Source organism: Ptychodera flava, unplaced genomic scaffold, assembly GCF_041260155.1.
Source record: "Ptychodera flava strain L36383 unplaced genomic scaffold, AS_Pfla_20210202 Scaffold_72__1_contigs__length_606033_pilon, whole genome shotgun sequence".
Lineage (NCBI taxonomy): Eukaryota > Metazoa > Hemichordata > Enteropneusta > Ptychoderidae > Ptychodera > Ptychodera flava.
Window position 1 is genome coordinate 522,937 of NW_027248394.1, and position 18,818 is coordinate 541,754.

General features: G+C 36.2%; 1 protein-coding gene across 2 annotated transcripts in view; it reads left to right on the forward strand.

The window, feature by feature from the left end:
* Positions 1 to 17,445, forward strand: part of LOC139128817 (lectin BRA-3-like) — a 434,059-nt gene extending 416,614 nt beyond the window's left edge. Inside the window, exons 1-3 of one of the 2 annotated variants that reach the window (XM_070694524.1) lie at positions 15,778 to 16,213; positions 16,687 to 16,766; positions 17,259 to 17,445. In XM_070694524.1, coding sequence (XP_070550625.1) covers positions 15,793 to 16,213; positions 16,687 to 16,766; positions 17,259 to 17,381 — 624 coding nt within the window. In that variant the 5' untranslated portion in view covers positions 15,778 to 15,792 and the 3' untranslated portion in view covers positions 17,382 to 17,445. Of the gene's footprint in view, positions 1 to 15,777; positions 16,214 to 16,686; positions 16,767 to 17,258 lie in introns of those variants that run through there. The other variant, XM_070694525.1, reaches the window with a different exon arrangement.
* Positions 17,446 to 18,818: the final 1,373 nt, after the last annotated feature.

Genomic DNA, 18,818 nt, shown 5'->3' on the forward strand with positions numbered 1-18,818 from the left:
CCGACAAATTTCCAACTGTTTCAGTTTAATCCTCTGCTTTATTTAAGAATTTATTAAAGTATCTAAACCAATCTTCGGAGGTGACAGACTCACCAGTTGGAGTGGAATCAGGGATATCATTCATGTCATGTAATAATTTTCAAAAATGTGATGGATTGCTTTTTGATTTTTTCAAATTTGATAGCTGTAATTTCTTCAATTCATTCTTTTAGTTCTTACTAGTTTTTGAATTGTTTTTTACAGTATCTCTCGCGAATGAGGGGTCATGTGGAATTTTTTCTAACAGATTTGACCTTAAGCTGTTGTCTAAGTTGAAAGCAGTCCTGGTCGAACCAAGTGCGACTTTTATTTTGTACGGTCGTTTTTTCTTAAGCTTATATTTCGTAATCTTTTTTACGCTTCTGTTGCTTACAATTAAGAGTAATGTTTCAATGTCAGATACTGGTTTTTGGATATTAGGCCAAAGTAATTAAATTCTTTGTTTTGCGTCCCCACCCGCCTAGGTTTTTAAGGTTTTCATGAAAAACACACACAGTGTATTTGAATAGGAAATTTTAGGACATTACCGCTTAGCTTTTCTGAACTAAAATTTTGTCACAATTTTTATTTGCTGCAATCAAATTACATTGTGTTAATTTTCTTGTGTGTGTTTTTCAGCCGCGTAGGCGCGTACCTTTTCCCATTTAGAGTGGACGCAAAACAAAGAATTTAATTACTTTGGCCTTATTGTTATAATTTGTTGCGATAAAATCATTGACTTCCTTCTCTGCCGCTTGCAGGCATAAAGTAAATCTGAATTTTGCCTGTTCATCGCACATGTATTTGGGAGTAACGGATCGAGTTTATATTTACTTTTACATGATTTGTCAATAGTATCTTTTAAAGGTGGTACTTCTTGTGACAAAGAAAGGGAAATAGGGTAATGATCAGAAATATTTGACAAATCGTGGACTTTAAAATATTGGACATACGCGTAAAAGGCTTTAGGGACTATTCCAAAGTCAAATAGCACTACTTCCGTTAGGAGTATAACATGTGTATTTTCCCATGGAATCCCCTATTGTGCTAGCATTTAGGATTACTAAATTAAGGTTAAACAAATTTCAATTAAGTTTTTACCAAATTTGTTAATGCTACATTTCGAATCTATGTCAACATTATTTCTTGCTATATAATTATCGATTTTATAATTGACAGATAAGGGTACATGCTGGTTATTTGTTTCATCAGGAATCAAACCAATCCTCGCGTTGACATCCCCCAATAAAATGATGTTCCCTTTCGTTGAATATTTAAGATTGTCATTTTCTAATAGTTCATATAAATCCTTATCATTTTTGTGACTACGTGAATTATCAGGTGGGATGTAAATACAACCGATGTATAAATCCTTAACAATATTTGGTAATCCATCAAGCAGTAATCGTTAAGAAAACAAATAATTATTTGCTTGGAGGTCTTTGGTTGTGTTTCTGTAAAAATATCACCAACGTGCAACATTCTTACTCATATTTACTGACATTTTCACTGAGTTTATACTTTTGCTGCTCATTATTATTATGTAGCACACTTTTTGCCAAAGATAGATCTTTCTTTCAAATTAGTTAGTTGTACAACACTGTTCGGGGGTCAGACATTAAAAAAGACAGTTTTGGAGTTGTATTTTTCAAAAGCTGTTGTTTGACTATGACAACATCAACAAAATTGAACGATACGTAACTTAGAACCGTGAATGGATGTACATTGAAAAGATAGGATATGAGTACAACCTTAACAGTCTACAATCTCTGTATTGATACAAATGTACGTCATGGATGTCCATTTGATAATTATTACAGCGGTTGTCTATATCAGTATAACCGTAGCATGAGCAGAACAGCAGTTTTAATTCGAACAAGAACAGTAAACTGGTATATGCATCTCTAGTTGTGACACTATTAGGCTGCATTCAATAAAACTTGTGAGGAGGGGTTGGAGGAATCGCGATTCAAATCTTATTTTTTTCGATCCCCCTCAATACCCTAAAATATTTTCAAGTTCACCTTCTATATGATCACAAATTTTCTAGTCCCCCCAAATTATCACACAGACACGTATTGCGTAGTTCTGTAGACAGATATTCGACACTATCTCTTATCAGCAGGTTGTAGAGCCATATACCTAGGGAAAATTCTTAAAGGCGGAGACTCCCTTTAAAAGGACGCGAAGCTATGGCGGCGTTCATTGTGTAAGTGGACACCAAACAGGCAACACGCGGGCACACGCTCCAGAAAATGCCACTTTTCAGTTTTCCCCGGCCGCAAAAACGCAGACAGACTGCCAAGCGGTCAGCGCGAAGTTGCTGCCGATCGAACTCTGTGGTTATATTCAAAGTCTAACGCGACTGGAAGACAGTTTTTTAGGAAACATTGGTCCGTAATGAAAAAATTCATCTTACCTTTTTTGGATCAAATTTTCCTACAAATTGATACCAAATATGACAAAATTAGGTTCACAGCCTTCGAAACAGTCTCACAACATATCCTAGGTTTGGTGTAGGTCATTTAAGGTTACAAATGAACATGATTGGAACTTATTTGGGATAATTGGATGGTGAAGTAATGTCTGTTTGATCTGCAAATGTAAGCTCATCTGCTTTCCTTTATAAGTTACACACTTGTTTTTATGAGTAATTTGTAATATTGCAACAATCAGCTAAAGTGCACAACACTGTTGAGAAATTTTAAAAACATGAAAATTCCATTATCCCAAATTAGTTCAAATCGTGTTAACTGAGAAAATTCCTGCAATATACAAATTTGGCATTTTTTCAACTCTTTGAGCAGAAAATTTATCTCATAATGTCCCCGGGACTTTTATATCAAAATAACAAAGCTATCAGACAAGTAATTTGAGAACAAGTTTTCTTCACCAAAACAGACAAAATAGTCTTAAAATAAAAATTTGTATATTTCAGGGCAATTTCCACCTATCTAACTATTGTCATCTCTGGACATCTGTACACCAAATATAAAAGCTGTCTGTCCAGGGGCTTTAAAAAGACAATACTTTTTATGATATTCTGACCAAAACTGACAAAAATTGCCCCAAGGTAGTAATTTTCCCAATTTTGTCTTAATTTCAACAAATTAGAAGAGTAACACCCTTGTAAACATTCAACCCAAATTGAGAGCGTTGGGCTGGCGGTTTCAGAGAAGAAGAATTTTTACTTAAAATGAAAAATCACCAAAAAATTCAGCAAAAATACAAAATTAAAGATAATTTCACGATAATCATAATACTGTATAAGGTTTACATAATGTACGTTACTTGCACACAAATTTTCAAATCAATCAAAAAAGTGGCTCTTGAGTTATTAATTCTTGACAATTTCACATTTTTAAGCTCATTTGCATAATTTGGGTAATGCAGACTTCATTTGAACAAAATCCCATCTATAGCCCAGGATGCATCAACACACCAAATACCAAGTTGAAAAGTGCAGCAGTTTGTGTGTGTATGATGCTGACAGACATACTGTACGTACATACATACTTACATACATACAGACGCCACTGACTTCAGCTTACCAAATGTCAGTTAAAAATTAGATTTCGCTAAACGAACTTGAGTATCTCGAGACCTTGTGATAAAAATTAAGATTACGCCAAACGAACTTGAGTATCTTGAGATCTCAAGATACTTTTTCATGTTTGTTCTACAAGTAGCTCTCCTAGGGGCTATCATATTTTATATTTCTTATGCAAACATAAATACTTGTCGTCAAGAACACAAATAAACGGATTACCTGTTGGCATATGAAGTATATAGTGTATATTTCACAGCATAAATCGTATACATATAATCACAATTAAAATCTTTATTACATAAAACTTCAAAGTACTTCTTTTTTGCCTTGAATTTGTTTACTGTAATGTAGAGTTCATCTAAGAACGACCGGATATGCTTTCGTATACGTAGCACTCTCTCCTCATGGATTAACTTAATTTAACCTAATCGCACATGCTCGCAGTCTCATGCAAGTCCAAGTAGAATGCAATTCAAAATACTACATTTATTGTATGTCACAATTTGTAATGCTTAAATGTGTTGTATTACTTTGATGTTTTTTATTGATGTTGTTCTAAATCATAAATATATTCATTTCATTCATACAAAACTATCCGTTAATATGTTGTATAATAAAGACTGCAGTGAATGCATTCCTATGTATTGTGTGTAACACTGTTAGCTTGAATAGTATGAACTGCATAATACCCATAAACTGTAATTTTGACAAATTTATGTTTCATGTAGTTGTGCATGACAGTTTCTTGCTCTGCTGCCTACAGTGTTTTGTTTTTTAAACTGTATAAATTATGATTATGTGAGAAACATGATGTCATGTGTAGTAAGTGGATCTAGAAAATATCTTCTCGTGTATCAGTAGTTATCATACCCTTCGAAAAAATGATAAAATAAGACGGACAAGTCATCGTTGATAACACAGTCCCCACTTGTTAATGGGTACTTTAATTACAATTTCTCAGAGAGGATAGAGTCCTCTTCATTAATAAGGTCTGTGATTAAAAATACTGCGATATAGATGGGGCTAAAAGGTAAAATAAAAAGAAAAAAAATTCCAAAAAATTACCCTGGTCTACGTATTAAGTATATACAAGAAGATTCGGACACAAAAAGTTCAAAGAAAACGTCTAAAAAGTCCTCATCATGTAAATGCAAATTAGCAATTAAGGTCAGATAAAAAAAAATCTTGTTCATCGGATTTTTTGGACAAAGTTCCAGGAGCGGCGAGCGAAAATTTTTTTTGGGCCGAAGGTAAACGCGGTTCTCTGGCATTTTTGCACAGATGCAGACAAGGCAAGATAATTGTTTCCCTTTTTACCAGAAATATCTCAGACAAGAAACACTGATACTGGTAACTGAATTCAAGACTATATTTCCCAACAATAACATAGGCCATTACATTCACAGTTAGTGTTTGTACAACATATTCTGAATATTTCAACATTCTCTCAGAATAAAACTGAAATGTACAGCAAATCACTGAAATCCAACAATTCAGTATTGTCCTTTAATATTGTCCTGGTGGGACCTAGCATCTGAGTTTTTTCATTTTACTTTGGCCCCATGTTTTGACCTCTTTACCACTGTCTGCACTGTCTCTACACAGTTTACACAATGGTCTAACAACACTGTACTGTGATCGGAGTGAAGTTATATAGTCATCATTCAGATCGTACTTTAACATCGACGCAACCATGTGTTTTGTCATTGCCGTAATTTTTTATACTTTCAATGCAATTTTCATTCAATCGGATGCACCGTCCATCTGCTGTCACGATCTTGTTGAACAAATCGCCGAACGTAATATCAGGACAAACACTGAATAGCGTCTTTAGAACTAACTGTTGGCCATCACGTCTAATGTTGGCGATCAAATTAATACTCATGATGTGACATGTACTAACCTAACCAAATCGACCCACTTTGCGTCGTGATTCGCCAAATTCAGACGTCACAACAACGTGTTGGCGGTCAACTAAGTCCGTACAAACACGTAGGAAGTCTCATTAAAAATCCCGTGCCCGCGAAAACCCGACAAAGTGTAGGGCGCCACCAGCGGCAGTACTAAAATATTTGTAATGCGGAAGTAAGAATTTGCCGCGATCAAAAAAAAAAAAAATTTCCAAATATGCCAAAGTAGAAGCGGCGATTCCGATGAACAATTTATTTTTTCTTCCTGGCCTAATTTAAACGATACTGCTAAGTGTCATTGATTGTATTTACAACACAATGAGATCAACATCTGTACCAAGTTTGATCACATTTGATGCAGTATTTCTTGACATATAAGCCTAATTACGAAAATTCAATAATTGACATGATACTACTACATGCCGTGAAACAAACTGATGTGCATATGTATGATGTAGGTCAATGTCCTTGTACCAGATTTGAATGATACAGGTGGAAATATGTCTGCATTATGTTTCTGTACATAAAATGTAGACATGTATCAACCGATTTTATTCAAAGTTGATACAATGACATTGATGTATTGTCATACTATGTAATAGATATGCGTTTCAGTTGGTTTCACAATCCGATGCAATATGGCTGCCAGGTGGCCATTTAGTTACATTTTTTTCATTATGGCTGACGACATGAAAAACTCGTAACATAATGGCTGTCACGCAGCCATTGTATTTGATCTCACCGTAAAAAATAATCGAAATGCATATGTATGACATAAGTCAATGTCCTTGCACCATTTTGGATAAAATCGGTTGAGATGTGCCTGAGTTATGAATCTGGACATAAAAAAACGAAACAAAATGACCCTCATGCAGCAATATTGAATTGTATCGTGAAATAAAGTCACATGCATATGTACCAGTATGACGTAGGTCAATGTCCTTGTACCAACTTTGAATAAAATCAGTTGAGACGTGCCGAAGTTATGGCTCTTGACATGAAAAAATTGTAAGAAAATGGCCGCCATGTCAGGGGTAAGCCTAATTCACGTGCCACGCGCCACGCGCCGCGTGCCAGGGACTCGTGAGAAATTATAGGGAGGGAAAGAGGGCCTAATTAAAAAGAGTATACGGAATCTAGGAATTGCGTTAGTTTATACATGCCCAGAGTATATTCAGGCAACACTACAATACCCATCTAAACACTACCTTTGTTTCGCCAAACTTACATAAGTCGGGGATTGAAATTAATTAGATGGAATAAAGTCTTTCGAGTTTGACCAATTTCGACACCTCTACATACAGAGAGGCCGATTTTGTCTCGGAGCCGAGTTGTCACAGAGGGGAGAAATTTCCCTACGGCCGTGTTCTCATTGTATTCAAACTTATTGGCATGTAAAGACTGGTACAATTGTGCATTTTGTCGCAAAACCTTCGCGATCTTTGTGACAAACTGATGGTGAATCACAGTGATATTCGGGAAAGGGTGTCAGTAATTGTTTTCTTTACCGGAAAGTAAATTGAAGTAATGCGGAACAACAAATGTTACGGTAATAACACAGCGCGTAGGTATAAAAGTTGGCTACAGATTGAGACATACGGGATATGCTAGGTCGGAAGCAATTCACACTCAAAGTCGATGCCTAAAAGACAAAGTGAAATACTATTGGCTGATAATTTTAGTTTTTCTCTATTTTCCCTCCTTTGGCGCAGTGTTGCGAGTTGCACAAAACGCTGCATATTCTGTGGAATACTGCAAACCATCAGCATGGCTTTTTTTAAAGCCATGGATTTTCTGTCACAAGCACTAATCTTACCAGCCATGCTAAAATTTAGAACACAAAATAGTCTACTCGAGACAAAATAGAGTATAAATATTTCCGGCCTCACAAACGAGAGGTACTGAAAATCCTAAAGTAAAGTAAAGTAAGCCTTTATTGAAATCGTATCCCAGTTGGGATCTTGATCATAAAGTACAATAAAGGTTTTGCAAAAACAACAATGAAAGAGTATATATAATATATATATATATATTATATATATATATAAATATCTATACATGAGGTCAACATATTAAAGGTTCATAAATAGTTTACTTTGTCTTTTTCATTTTGTCTTGTCTAAGTTTAAAACATGTATGTATTTTCCCAATTCACAGAGTGATGCTTTATCTGTCCTTGAAAAGATGCTTACAGGCTCTGTGTGCCTCTGAATGCGTTTTTACAAATGTTTAGTTTACTGAAAAAAAATCATGTCTAATGTGTGTGTAGCCTTTCCAATGAAAAAGAAAATGTATCTCATCTTCTACTTGTTTGTTTTGACAATTGGGCATGCTCTGTCAATGACATCAAGGTTTCTATATCTACCTGTTTCTATGTGTAGTATGTGTGCACTAATGCGTAACTTGCACAGGGCTGATCTGTGATCTGGGTTTTTTATAACATGAAGGTAGCTTTCGAGAGAGAAATCTTTTTTCAACTCTCTGTATGTGCGAAGTTTACTTTTATGGTGCCCTTGTCTGGTATCATCATAAATCAATCAAATGCACATTTTTTTTCAAATAGCTGTTTAACTTTTACATTGAAATTAGTCTTAAACTGTTGTCATTTTCTATCTTTACTTTCATGGCATCTCCAATATTTACGAGCAGCAACGATTGTTTAATTCCTGACACCCAATTATCTGTAGGTGCATTGTATTCCATAGCGTGCAATGGACTGAAAGGGAAGAGAGCAGCATGTAGGAAGACTGCTTGGGGTTGTTATCAACATTCCCCTGTAATTACCGTGATAACTGAAGTTAACGATACGCACTCTATCTTTGTTTACTTCATCCAGTTTGAATTGCAACAACAGTATTCCCCCGAGATCTGATATGCAGTATGTCTGGAGTGTGGAAAATTCACTTTTATGGGAATGTCCATATGACATTTCTTATTTTAGCGGCTTTTTATTGCAACACATGCTGATTTCTTCCCCTTAACGAATAGTATCGCCCTATGCGTTGGAACGCCACTGCACTGAAAATCGGCTGAGGCTGAGTCCTGATCCTGCACAATGCATCGAATCAAACAGGTTTTTATCACCGTCATGCGATAGTGGGCCCATCGGTCACATGTACGTTTGTGGAGGGACCGTGGTTCCAGCCTGAAATTCGTTGAACAGGAAAGGAAAACCTCTGGTTAGCGTCACAGTGGTTAACTGGAAATGCATTTGTTTACGCATGGAGGTATAAAGCGAGAGTCGTCTTTTGCCCGTGATTAGTACACCAAGACTGGCCAAGACTGTATGGTGTTTCGAAAATCAATTTTGACCTGGCCTGACACGAGTATGGCTATCGCGTTAATGGTAGGCCTGCCCGCAGCCTATGTGTTGTAGTGGGACCGTGGTTTACTTGCACGCGTGCGAAATACAGCGTTTTGGTAATATTTTGATTGATACAAGTTGGCAGGATGGTGGACTTGTCCACAAAAATAAACCTGTTTGCAACGTTTTGATTGGTACCTGTCAATAGGAACGCCCATACCAATCACAGTTCGATAGACACCATAGGACCTAGATATTTGCAACAACCTTTACATATGGTCTACAAAATCAATGTACAGAATTTTGATTGATCAATTTTTAATGTTACAAATTTACGTGCAGTGTGATTTTGAAAAATACTGGCCCTCCCTCCCTATAATTTCTCTCGAGTCCCTTTCTGCATATGCACAGAATTCGCTGGTCATTCGCTGGTCCCCAGTTCATGCATTTAGAAGGCGGCGTTGAAGCCCGAATGTTGATTTATTCATGAAAATGAATCAATGAATTAAATTGGAGTGAAAATGCACCTACTTCTGGCTCGCGGCACGCGGCGCGTGGCACGTGAATTAGGCTTACTCCCATGTGACCATATTGAATCATATTGTGAAACAAAATGATGTCCATATGCATGATATAAGTCAATGTCCTTGTAGCAACTTTAATAAAATCGGTTTATACTTGTCTGAGTTATGGTTTGGAAAATTAAAAATTGAATCAAAATGGCCGCCACTCAGCCATATTGAATCGTATCGTGAAACAAGGTGCACATGCATATTCCTTGTATCAACTTACAATAAAATCGGTTGTGATGTGCCTGAGTTATGGCTCCGTACATGAAAACATCGTAACATTAAATGGCTGTCACATGACCGTATTGAACCATGTCGTGAAACAAATGGATGTGCGTATGTATGACATCAGGAGTAATTCATGTACAAAGTTCGAATGAAATCGCTCCAGGCATCTCCTAGATATCTGCGCGAGAATGGACAGACGCACACAGACGGATGGATGGATGCAAAAACGGACATGACCAACCTATAAGTCCCCCTGACAGTGTCTGTGGGGACTAAAAACTATTCTCAGTTAGTCCAAACCCAAAACAGAATCCAATTTCAGCAGCTTTAGTACAGTCAAGCAGCCGGCCAACCGTAACCCTAAATGGACAAAGGGCGCAAGAGCTACTAGAAATAGCCGAATCTTGCTAATTTTTCCACTGAAAAATAACTAAATGCTTATAGAGTTAGCTCACTTTTGATCATTTTATTGACATTTTCTGACCAAACAGTCCCCTAGAAGTTGAACATTTGGATGAAAAACCTCCAATGTTGGTAGACTTACCGTATCTGAGTTTGAGTTTCTGACGTGTAACAGTTTTTTTTTCTTCAGCCACACAATAAGATAATTACCTGAGAAAACAATTTCATGCTGCTATGGAAAAGAGTGATTAGAACGGTACTAATTGAAGTGAAACAGTTCAGTAAAAAGATGGCTAAAAGTTGTCTACTGACTAACGTAAAGAAAGCACAGCTACTTGTCAGACTAGAGAGCTAAAGGTATCCTGGTGAGCATGCGTAGAAGAAATGTGGACTATACCAATATCACTCGGGGTGAAATTAATCAAAATGGGACATTTTTACCCAATTACCTGAGAAAACAATTTCATGCTGCTATGGAAAAGAGTGATGTGAATAGTGAATATCAAAAATGTGGTCCTTTTCCTGGTAGTAGGCTTAATGGACTGGTCGGTTTCTTCACCCTGGGACCAGTGGATTAATGGGAAGAGTCATCCTGCATGCTTTCGACTTTGGAGGTGGTACGTTCACCACGAAATGCTTCACATGAGGGATCAGTGTGATTTTAAATTACAACACAGGGTAATACTTATCTAAAATGCATCATGCCGCGAATTTCATCATTCAGTTGCATTTTTGGCATGCTCTTCTGGCGGATACCTTTAGTATAACAGACATATTTTGAGGGGCCCATATATCAGAGATATCTGGATTTTTGCATAGTTGAAGTTTGTTTTGCATCTTACCAGCTACAAATTGCATCATTCAGTCACAGTTTTCAACGTGCCCTACAGACGCATAACTTTAATATCTAATATCAAAGATATCTGGATATATGGAAATTTAAAGTCTGTTTTATAAAGTGTACCACTAATTATGAGATCTACAGTTCATATGAAAAGCACAACAAATTGCCAATTCTCTTCTGTTTTCTCTATGAGAATTCAGTAGAAGAAAGCGACTTTCTTGTACTGACTTTATCAATATAGTTGATAAAGTGACATATTTTAGAGAAAATGACAAGATGTTTTTGTTGCCATTGATGCAACTTATTCCTATTGTGTCGCAGGTTTACTGCAAAAAGCTGCTGTTTTCATGACCAAAATGATCAGATTTTGCAGAAACTTATACAAATAACTCTCTATGGCCTCTAAGGATGGCTGGCAAGTCTAATCATCCATCAAATAGTTTGATTTACAGCTGTTATCTCTTTGATGTAGATGATTAACAGTCCTAATGGGAAATTACAGTGCTCAATGCCAAGCAGAGCATTATAAATAAACAATTCAAGTACAAAGTCATGATATCTGTTACCTAAGTTTCATGCATCCTGCAATCCTGTCTGAAGACTGCCAGATGCATGAACCTTAAGTACCAGACTTCATTACTTTGTGTGTGTATCTCTCTATCTCTCTCTCTATCTATCTATCTATCTATCTATCTATCTATCTATCTATCTATCTATCTATCTATCTATCTATCTATCTATCTATCTATCTATCTATACATACATACATACATACATACATATATATATATATATATATATATATATATATATATATATATATATATATATATATATATATATTCATTCCTGGGGTTCACCATTTAGGTGGAAATAAGGGGGGTCGCTTTGTTTTCGAAAGTTGGAATAGGGGGTTCAGCCACTTTTGACAGCAGAAAATAATCCACCCCCAGGCTGAAGAAACTGACAGTCCCTAAGGAGTCTACTGAAAGCTTGCTCTTTTTGCCCAAAATTTAAACTGTTACTGTATTGCAAGAGCTACCTGAAATCTCTGAATATTGCCTTTCCTATTGAAAATTCAAACAAATAAGCTTACTTTGTAGATTTAGCTCACATTCAATCTTATTAAAGTGGACTAGGGTCAGTCCTTAGAACCTGATACTCTAAATACAACAGTGATCACTTTATTGATTTCATTTTCAAAGTGGTATCCAATTGAAACGTCTGAAAAAGGGTTTAATGACAACTCATTATTTGTTCCAAGTCTTTGATATTTATAAAATACAACAAGTGATCTAGTGGCCGATATTTCTGCTGTGTTATGTACTTGTAAATTACAACTATTTTTGACACATTTAAATGTAGGTGGAAATCTTTGATAGCTTATTTAGTGGCCAGACAGAAAATGGCACCATTAGCTGAAAAAATACAAAATTGAAGATTTCATCATAATTTGAATATACAACATTAAGATCATCTATAAGAACATGTCAACCAAAGCTATCTAACGAGTAGTTTTTTTTGAGAATCAAATTTTCTGACCAAAAATGGTAAAAATTGCCCGTACAAATAAAATTGCAGATTTCATCATAATTTCAATATTAATCACTCATAGTTCAGTATACCAATTTCAAAGCTATCAGACAAGCACAGAAACACATTTAATTACCAAAAATTGCCCGTAAAATACAAATTGCAGATTTCTTCATAATTTAAATATATCACAGTCAGCTTATTTATCTATAGAAACTGTATACCAAATTTAAAAGCTATCAAGCCAGTACTTTTTGAGAACAATTTTTGACCAAAAGTGGCAAAAATTGCCTTAAAAATAAAAATTTGCATATTTCTGCACAATTTGAACAAATCTGAAGTAGATCATCCCTAGGGACATATGTACCAAATATCAAAGCTATCTGAACGGTAGTTTTGAAGAAGAAGATTTTTAAAGATTTTTTTTACCAAAAATGACAAAAATTGCCTTAAAAATACAAATTTCACCACGATTAGAACAAACTCAAGTGAGGTTACCCAAAGTGAACTGCAAATTAAATTTCAAAGCAATCGGACTAGCAGTTTCAGAAAAGAAGGCAATTGTTGACAGATGATGGACGGACAGACGGATGGACAACAAAGGAAAATGAGCCTATTTGATAAGCTTCATGTTGCTGACAGCAGAGCTAAAATTGACATGAGCAAGACAGAATCTCTGTCTCCAAAGGAATGGGAAATCTATGAAATTGTCGATACTGGTTTATATTATATTGCAGGAATGAATTGTGTAATTTGAAAACATATTTTAATCACAAAATGCCAAATATTATTACTGGTACCACAGGGTGTTGAAATTCCATGCAAGTGTTCACTTCATAAAATAGGTTGAGCATTCCAACACAGTTTAGTCAGTGCCTAGCATACTGGGGTACAACAATATATATTTCATCCAAAGTGTCAAACCATAAAAACATTGAATGTCCTGTTTTGTCTCTGTTCACCTATCAAGTCCAAAAATCAACAGCAAGTTATTCCTATTGTTTTGTTCTGAATATTACACCTTCATTTCAAGGCATTTGATACTGAGAAGAAAGTGATTTGACACAATGTGGAACCATTTTGGAATGTTTATTTGTGTTTGGACGGAAAGATTTATAAACAAAATCTCGAACAGATGTTCATTATAATAGGTTTGAAGATAAAACTGTTTATCGATTTAACTGTTTACTTTATTAAAAAAAAGGTAAACTCGGGGTTTGTAAATTTGTGATTTGCGACTGACGAAACGTCGGTTACGCCCCCACCTTTTCTTTCTATATAAGCAGGTGTAACGAGTACAAGGTACACATATGCTATCACTTAAGACCAACTCTTCCACTGGTGTAACTGCAGAGACTGGTAAGTAAACCACTAACGTTATTTGTCGTTTGGTGATATTGCCTGTGAGATGAATTTTTCAAAACTGAATGCGGTGAATCTTTCATCTACTGCTTATTGCAGGGACTTGTGCCTTTGCTTTCTCGGTTTCCTGGACTGGACTACAAGCTCAAAATATTGAAACTCCACTAAATTTTTTTATCGATAACTTTGCCTGAATCTTGCCTTACGTATGCTCGTAACTGTGGTGATTTAAATCAGTGTTTATGGAAATAAAACCCTATTAATAAGCCATAACGCGTTAATCTTACTTTTTGTGTGAAAAGCTTAAACTGAGATAACCACAACACGAGCTAACGCCTGCACAAGCAAATTTATGTATAGTGAACCTGCTAGGTTTTGCATTCGTGGATGCGAAGAGAGAACGAGATCGACAGAAAGTCTCTCCGAACTCGCGATAACTCCACTATATCGCGATCACAATAAAACAGTCGCGATTATTCCACTACATCGTATTCAGAAATATCAACTTTTGTCCATAGAATTGGACCAGACCAAGTCTAGCTAGCAACAAACAAACCTTTAAATTATTTCAGGAGGTTAAACAAGTGAAACGATTTGTCTTTGCTAGAGATTGTTTGAAAGCATTATATTCTGTTTTTTTTTTCCTCTCAGCGATTCATGAATATAAGGTTATTTACTGAATACAAGGGATAACGTATATATACTCGGACTCGTAGCGTCGCGGACAATACTGCAGCGTACTAGAACATAAATCTGGTATTTTTTGAATAGCTTTCCTATTATACACCATTCCTACTTGACTGTTACAAGAAAGGTCGAAAGTATAGCTTTTGACAATGCCCTGTCGTACACTGCATCGCACGATAGGGAGCAGAATGGAAACTCTTTCAGCCCGTCCGCTATGCGTACAGAACGAAAATTGAACCCACACAGTGCAGTTTACGTGCTAGAAGTTGTTGTTCCACAGCATAAATTCACAGAAATTCACTGGTATTGTACTGTCACCATTTACTACGTGACTTAATGATCATTAGATATATATTGTTACTTGACGCAGCTCTTTCTCTTTGTCTTCAGATATCACACCAAACATGACTTTTAAATTGGCAGTCATCTTCTTTGCCTGTGTGGCGATGTGCTATGCTGTGAGTATACACGATTAACATCGCCGACTAAATCAAAATGTTTTATTTTTAGGAAACTGGTCTCGTTTACGATTAATGCAAATTTTGTCTATACTCTTTACTCGTATTACAGTGATTCTCCTTTAGTTTAAGAAGCTGCCAATATTGTTTTGTCCCCTTTGCGGTATTAAGTATACAATGTGACCAAACATGCGTACTTCGTATGGTTGGAAGTGACTATTTTTCTAAAGAATATACTTTTAAAAACTCAAAACTGCGTCATAGAGTTTATTTCTCAAAGTAGGACTTTGATTTTGCCCAAATTAAGCATGAAGTAACTGGGTTAGCTTATGAGAACGAAATAGACGATTCCTTGGAACTAAAAGGTACCACACTATATTTTGCATTCTACGATAATCGACTAATTAACGTCTTTTCATTCTTAATGTCTCATGAGCAGCAAAGTCCTGCAGGTAAGTCATCTTGTTACAAATTAAAAGTCAGTTATATCATTATTAGCTAGCTGAAAGTTTCCTAAGTTTGTTGTCAAGCTAACAAACTTACGAGATATAGAAAGTTGTTATTAAGAGAGTATCCTTGATACTTTTCGATCAAACTTTCTAGTACAACACGATGGGAACGAATTTTGGAGAATCGGATGTTTTTCTTGTTCAAATTTATCAAAAGTATTTAGTGCGCTCAGCTAAGTTGCAACATTATAGATTATCCGTGAAAACAAGTGTATTGCACAGAAAGGGAGGTGGATGAGCTTAATTACAACGTAACACTACCCTATTGTCCTAAATTAGTTCATATGTAAGTGAATATGTGGTGTCTGTTTTCATAATACATGCAATAGTTGTGTGCATTTCAAAAACTGAATGCATCAGAATTCATAACTTCTCAAACATGATGCTTTCAAAAGTTGTAATATAACTGCCATAACATATGCTTTTCACAGGAAATTTCACTCTTGAAAGTTGTGAAAAGGGTGATTGTGATTGCACAGTGTATGTATTCTACTGTCAACAAGACTCTAACGACCACCCATACCAAGAGAAAGCAGCTGAACTGTGCAGCACCCTTTCAGTACTGCCTGGCGGACCACGAGGTTGCCTCGCAGTATTACGTACTCCACGGATCGACTCTGCAGTCAGAAATTATATCATCACCAATGACCTGGATGGAAAACCGTGCATCTTCAGATTCGGCTTCTGGATCGGCCTTAGCGACGGCTTAATTGAGGGTGAATACGTTTGGTGTGATGGAGGAGCTCTTGCCCCCACCAAGCCTTCCGCAACTGGGCACCAGGCGAACCAAACAACAACACAAGGCAAAATCCAGATGGACAAGATTGCGTACAACTTTGGTAAGAATACGTAAGACATAAAAGTTCAAAAGAATGGTAAAATCTATCTTACAACCAATGTTAAAACTATTCCATGACTAAATTAAAGCAAAGTATTCTTATGATAACCATTCTCGCAGACAACGATTCTCGCTGAAGCAAACATTTATTCAACGTTGTCGTTTCTATCCCCGTCCAGTTTAAAATTTGGCATGCATGCAATCAAGCCAGAAACAATAGTTTGCTTTTCTCGACTGAATCGTACTTAAGGTATGCATATTTTAGTATCCATTTGAAATACAGGCATGACAGTAGATTTTCAGTGCAGTTTGGTTTTATCTTTATAAAATAATGATTCAGAACGGCCCATTGTCATTGCTTCTCTGTCTATCTCTCTGTCTTTGTTTTTATAGCTTCTATTGATATATATTGTATTATATCTCAAAGCACAGCACACCGGTACAAAAATTGTATGTATTTATTGATCCCAACAGGTTCAGGGGCTCTCGCAATGGTCTTTGGGACGATGAATACTGCGACTACCGACCAAAGGGTATTGTCTGTGAAATTCCAGGTATGCACAAATTAATTACGTTTTATTTATAAAAGCAACATAACATGTCTTGGGATAGCGTAAATTCTAGATATCGTATTCGGCTCATACACATTCAACAAGGATTGTTGTAAATTAGAAAAACTGAGCATTACTGAGATATCACATCTTATCACATGTAAAAAGAAGCCTTAAAATCCTTGTTGGAAGACGCAAATTTCGGTTTCCTAACTGCCTTGTTTTTGCACGTCTGTTCTCAAAATATAAGTTAAAACGACCACTTTAAAGGTAGCAAAATACCAAAACCTCTTGCAAACTACTATTTAAAAATAGGTGGGAGTGCGAGCTTACATTGGCTCCTTAGGCGTCGAACTTATTTGCATCTTTCCACAGATACCAGACGTCACTTACGGCTTTTCTTATATGTGTATAGTATTTTGTTGTAGTAATTTCTAAAATACACATACATATTCCGTACATTTTAATCTCCACCCATTTTGTTTCTTTTTTCAGATCCCCATTGTCATTCCCTGCCATAGAAACTCCATGATCGTTTGCGACATAAAACACCGTACACATAATGACGCTATCTGCGGTAGTTTCGAGAATGTACCATTCTTTGTTGTTTCACTGTAGCTAATTTAGAGATTACTGTCAAGTTGTGAAAAAGGTATGCTGAAATAAATCGTCATTAAAGCAAGCACGTCGTTCTAACATGCATTGATTCATTTGGAAAATAGTTCAGTCAGGAAATGTAAGAAACACTTTAGCGGATTTAGCTGTGCTCTCCGATTCCCTTTTATCCTTTTAATTGACAGAGAAATATCAACATGTAAATATCATACAATTAATCTTCACATTCTCTCTTCCTGATAGAGACTTTGTTTAATTTCTTCGGTTGTTGTTGTCTGTCTTTAAAGTAAACATCGTTGGAGAAACTGTAAATCCTCTCACACAATGAGAGACAGATTTAAATACCTTACACGCTACTCTGAGCAATCACCTTCAAAGGTTTTCGCTAAAATAACGATGCATTTTTTGAAGTGTTTCTGTTTTCAAGCAAAAAAGACTTCAAACATATATTTCTCCAAAGCCAAAACACAAGGAGACACTTGGTAGCAAACGAAAAAGTACTTTATGACAAAATAAAATTGGACTGAACCGGTACCAGACAAACGGCTGCTATAGCAAGGATACCTTCCATGTCAGCTAAACGTTTCCTTCGAAGAATATGGCCCTGTAAGTCTTTTATCGGGTTCCAGTCTACGAAACTGTGGAGGTTTTCCATGGAATCATTGAACCACTTGGCGCCTGTTTTGTTGGAAAAGGTCAATAAGATTATTGTATGTAAGCCTAGTGTAAACGGACTTTCCCCGGAGAAGACAGAAAGACTTGGCCGTTTAGACCGCACTCGTGCTCTGTGGCAGTTTCAGAGTTCGATGGCAAAATAGTGGCCGCACTCGACGGCTTGATATTTGACAGAGAGCGAGAGAGAGAGAGAGAGAGAGAGAGAGAGAGAGAGAGGGGGAGGCTCCCTCGTAATCTCACTATACTTTATACTTCCATAGGAGCATAAGATTGTGTTCTGACTAAAATACTGCCAAATGTTGCATCTCACAGGCCTTTGTAAGTTATACACTGCCTTTATTGCATACAACACTATAGTATTAAGGCAGTTTGCGCCATTAAATTAAAAAAAAATTTTGCTTATCTTTCTATAAGTAAATTTTAAATCGTTCCCTTTTGAAATAAAAATCGAGGATCAACATGGAAAATTTGGTATGAAAGAAGGAACTTTCCAGGATATTTACTGACTTTTGAAATTAAAATGGCGTCCGACCATGTGTTAACACTATTTGGGGGAGGACTTTTCAATTTTCGAAAAACTGAGATCAATATTTTCTTATACTCTAAGAGCTCAAAATGAGCCAAAACAAGTGGTAGACCAAAAAAGTATTGTAAAATTTGAGTCATGGAATATCTGTTCCTATGGTGTTACCTTACGGTAGGACGCGCCTCGGGGACAGATATTCGGACTCCCGAATTTCTACAAAACTTTTCTGACCTACACTT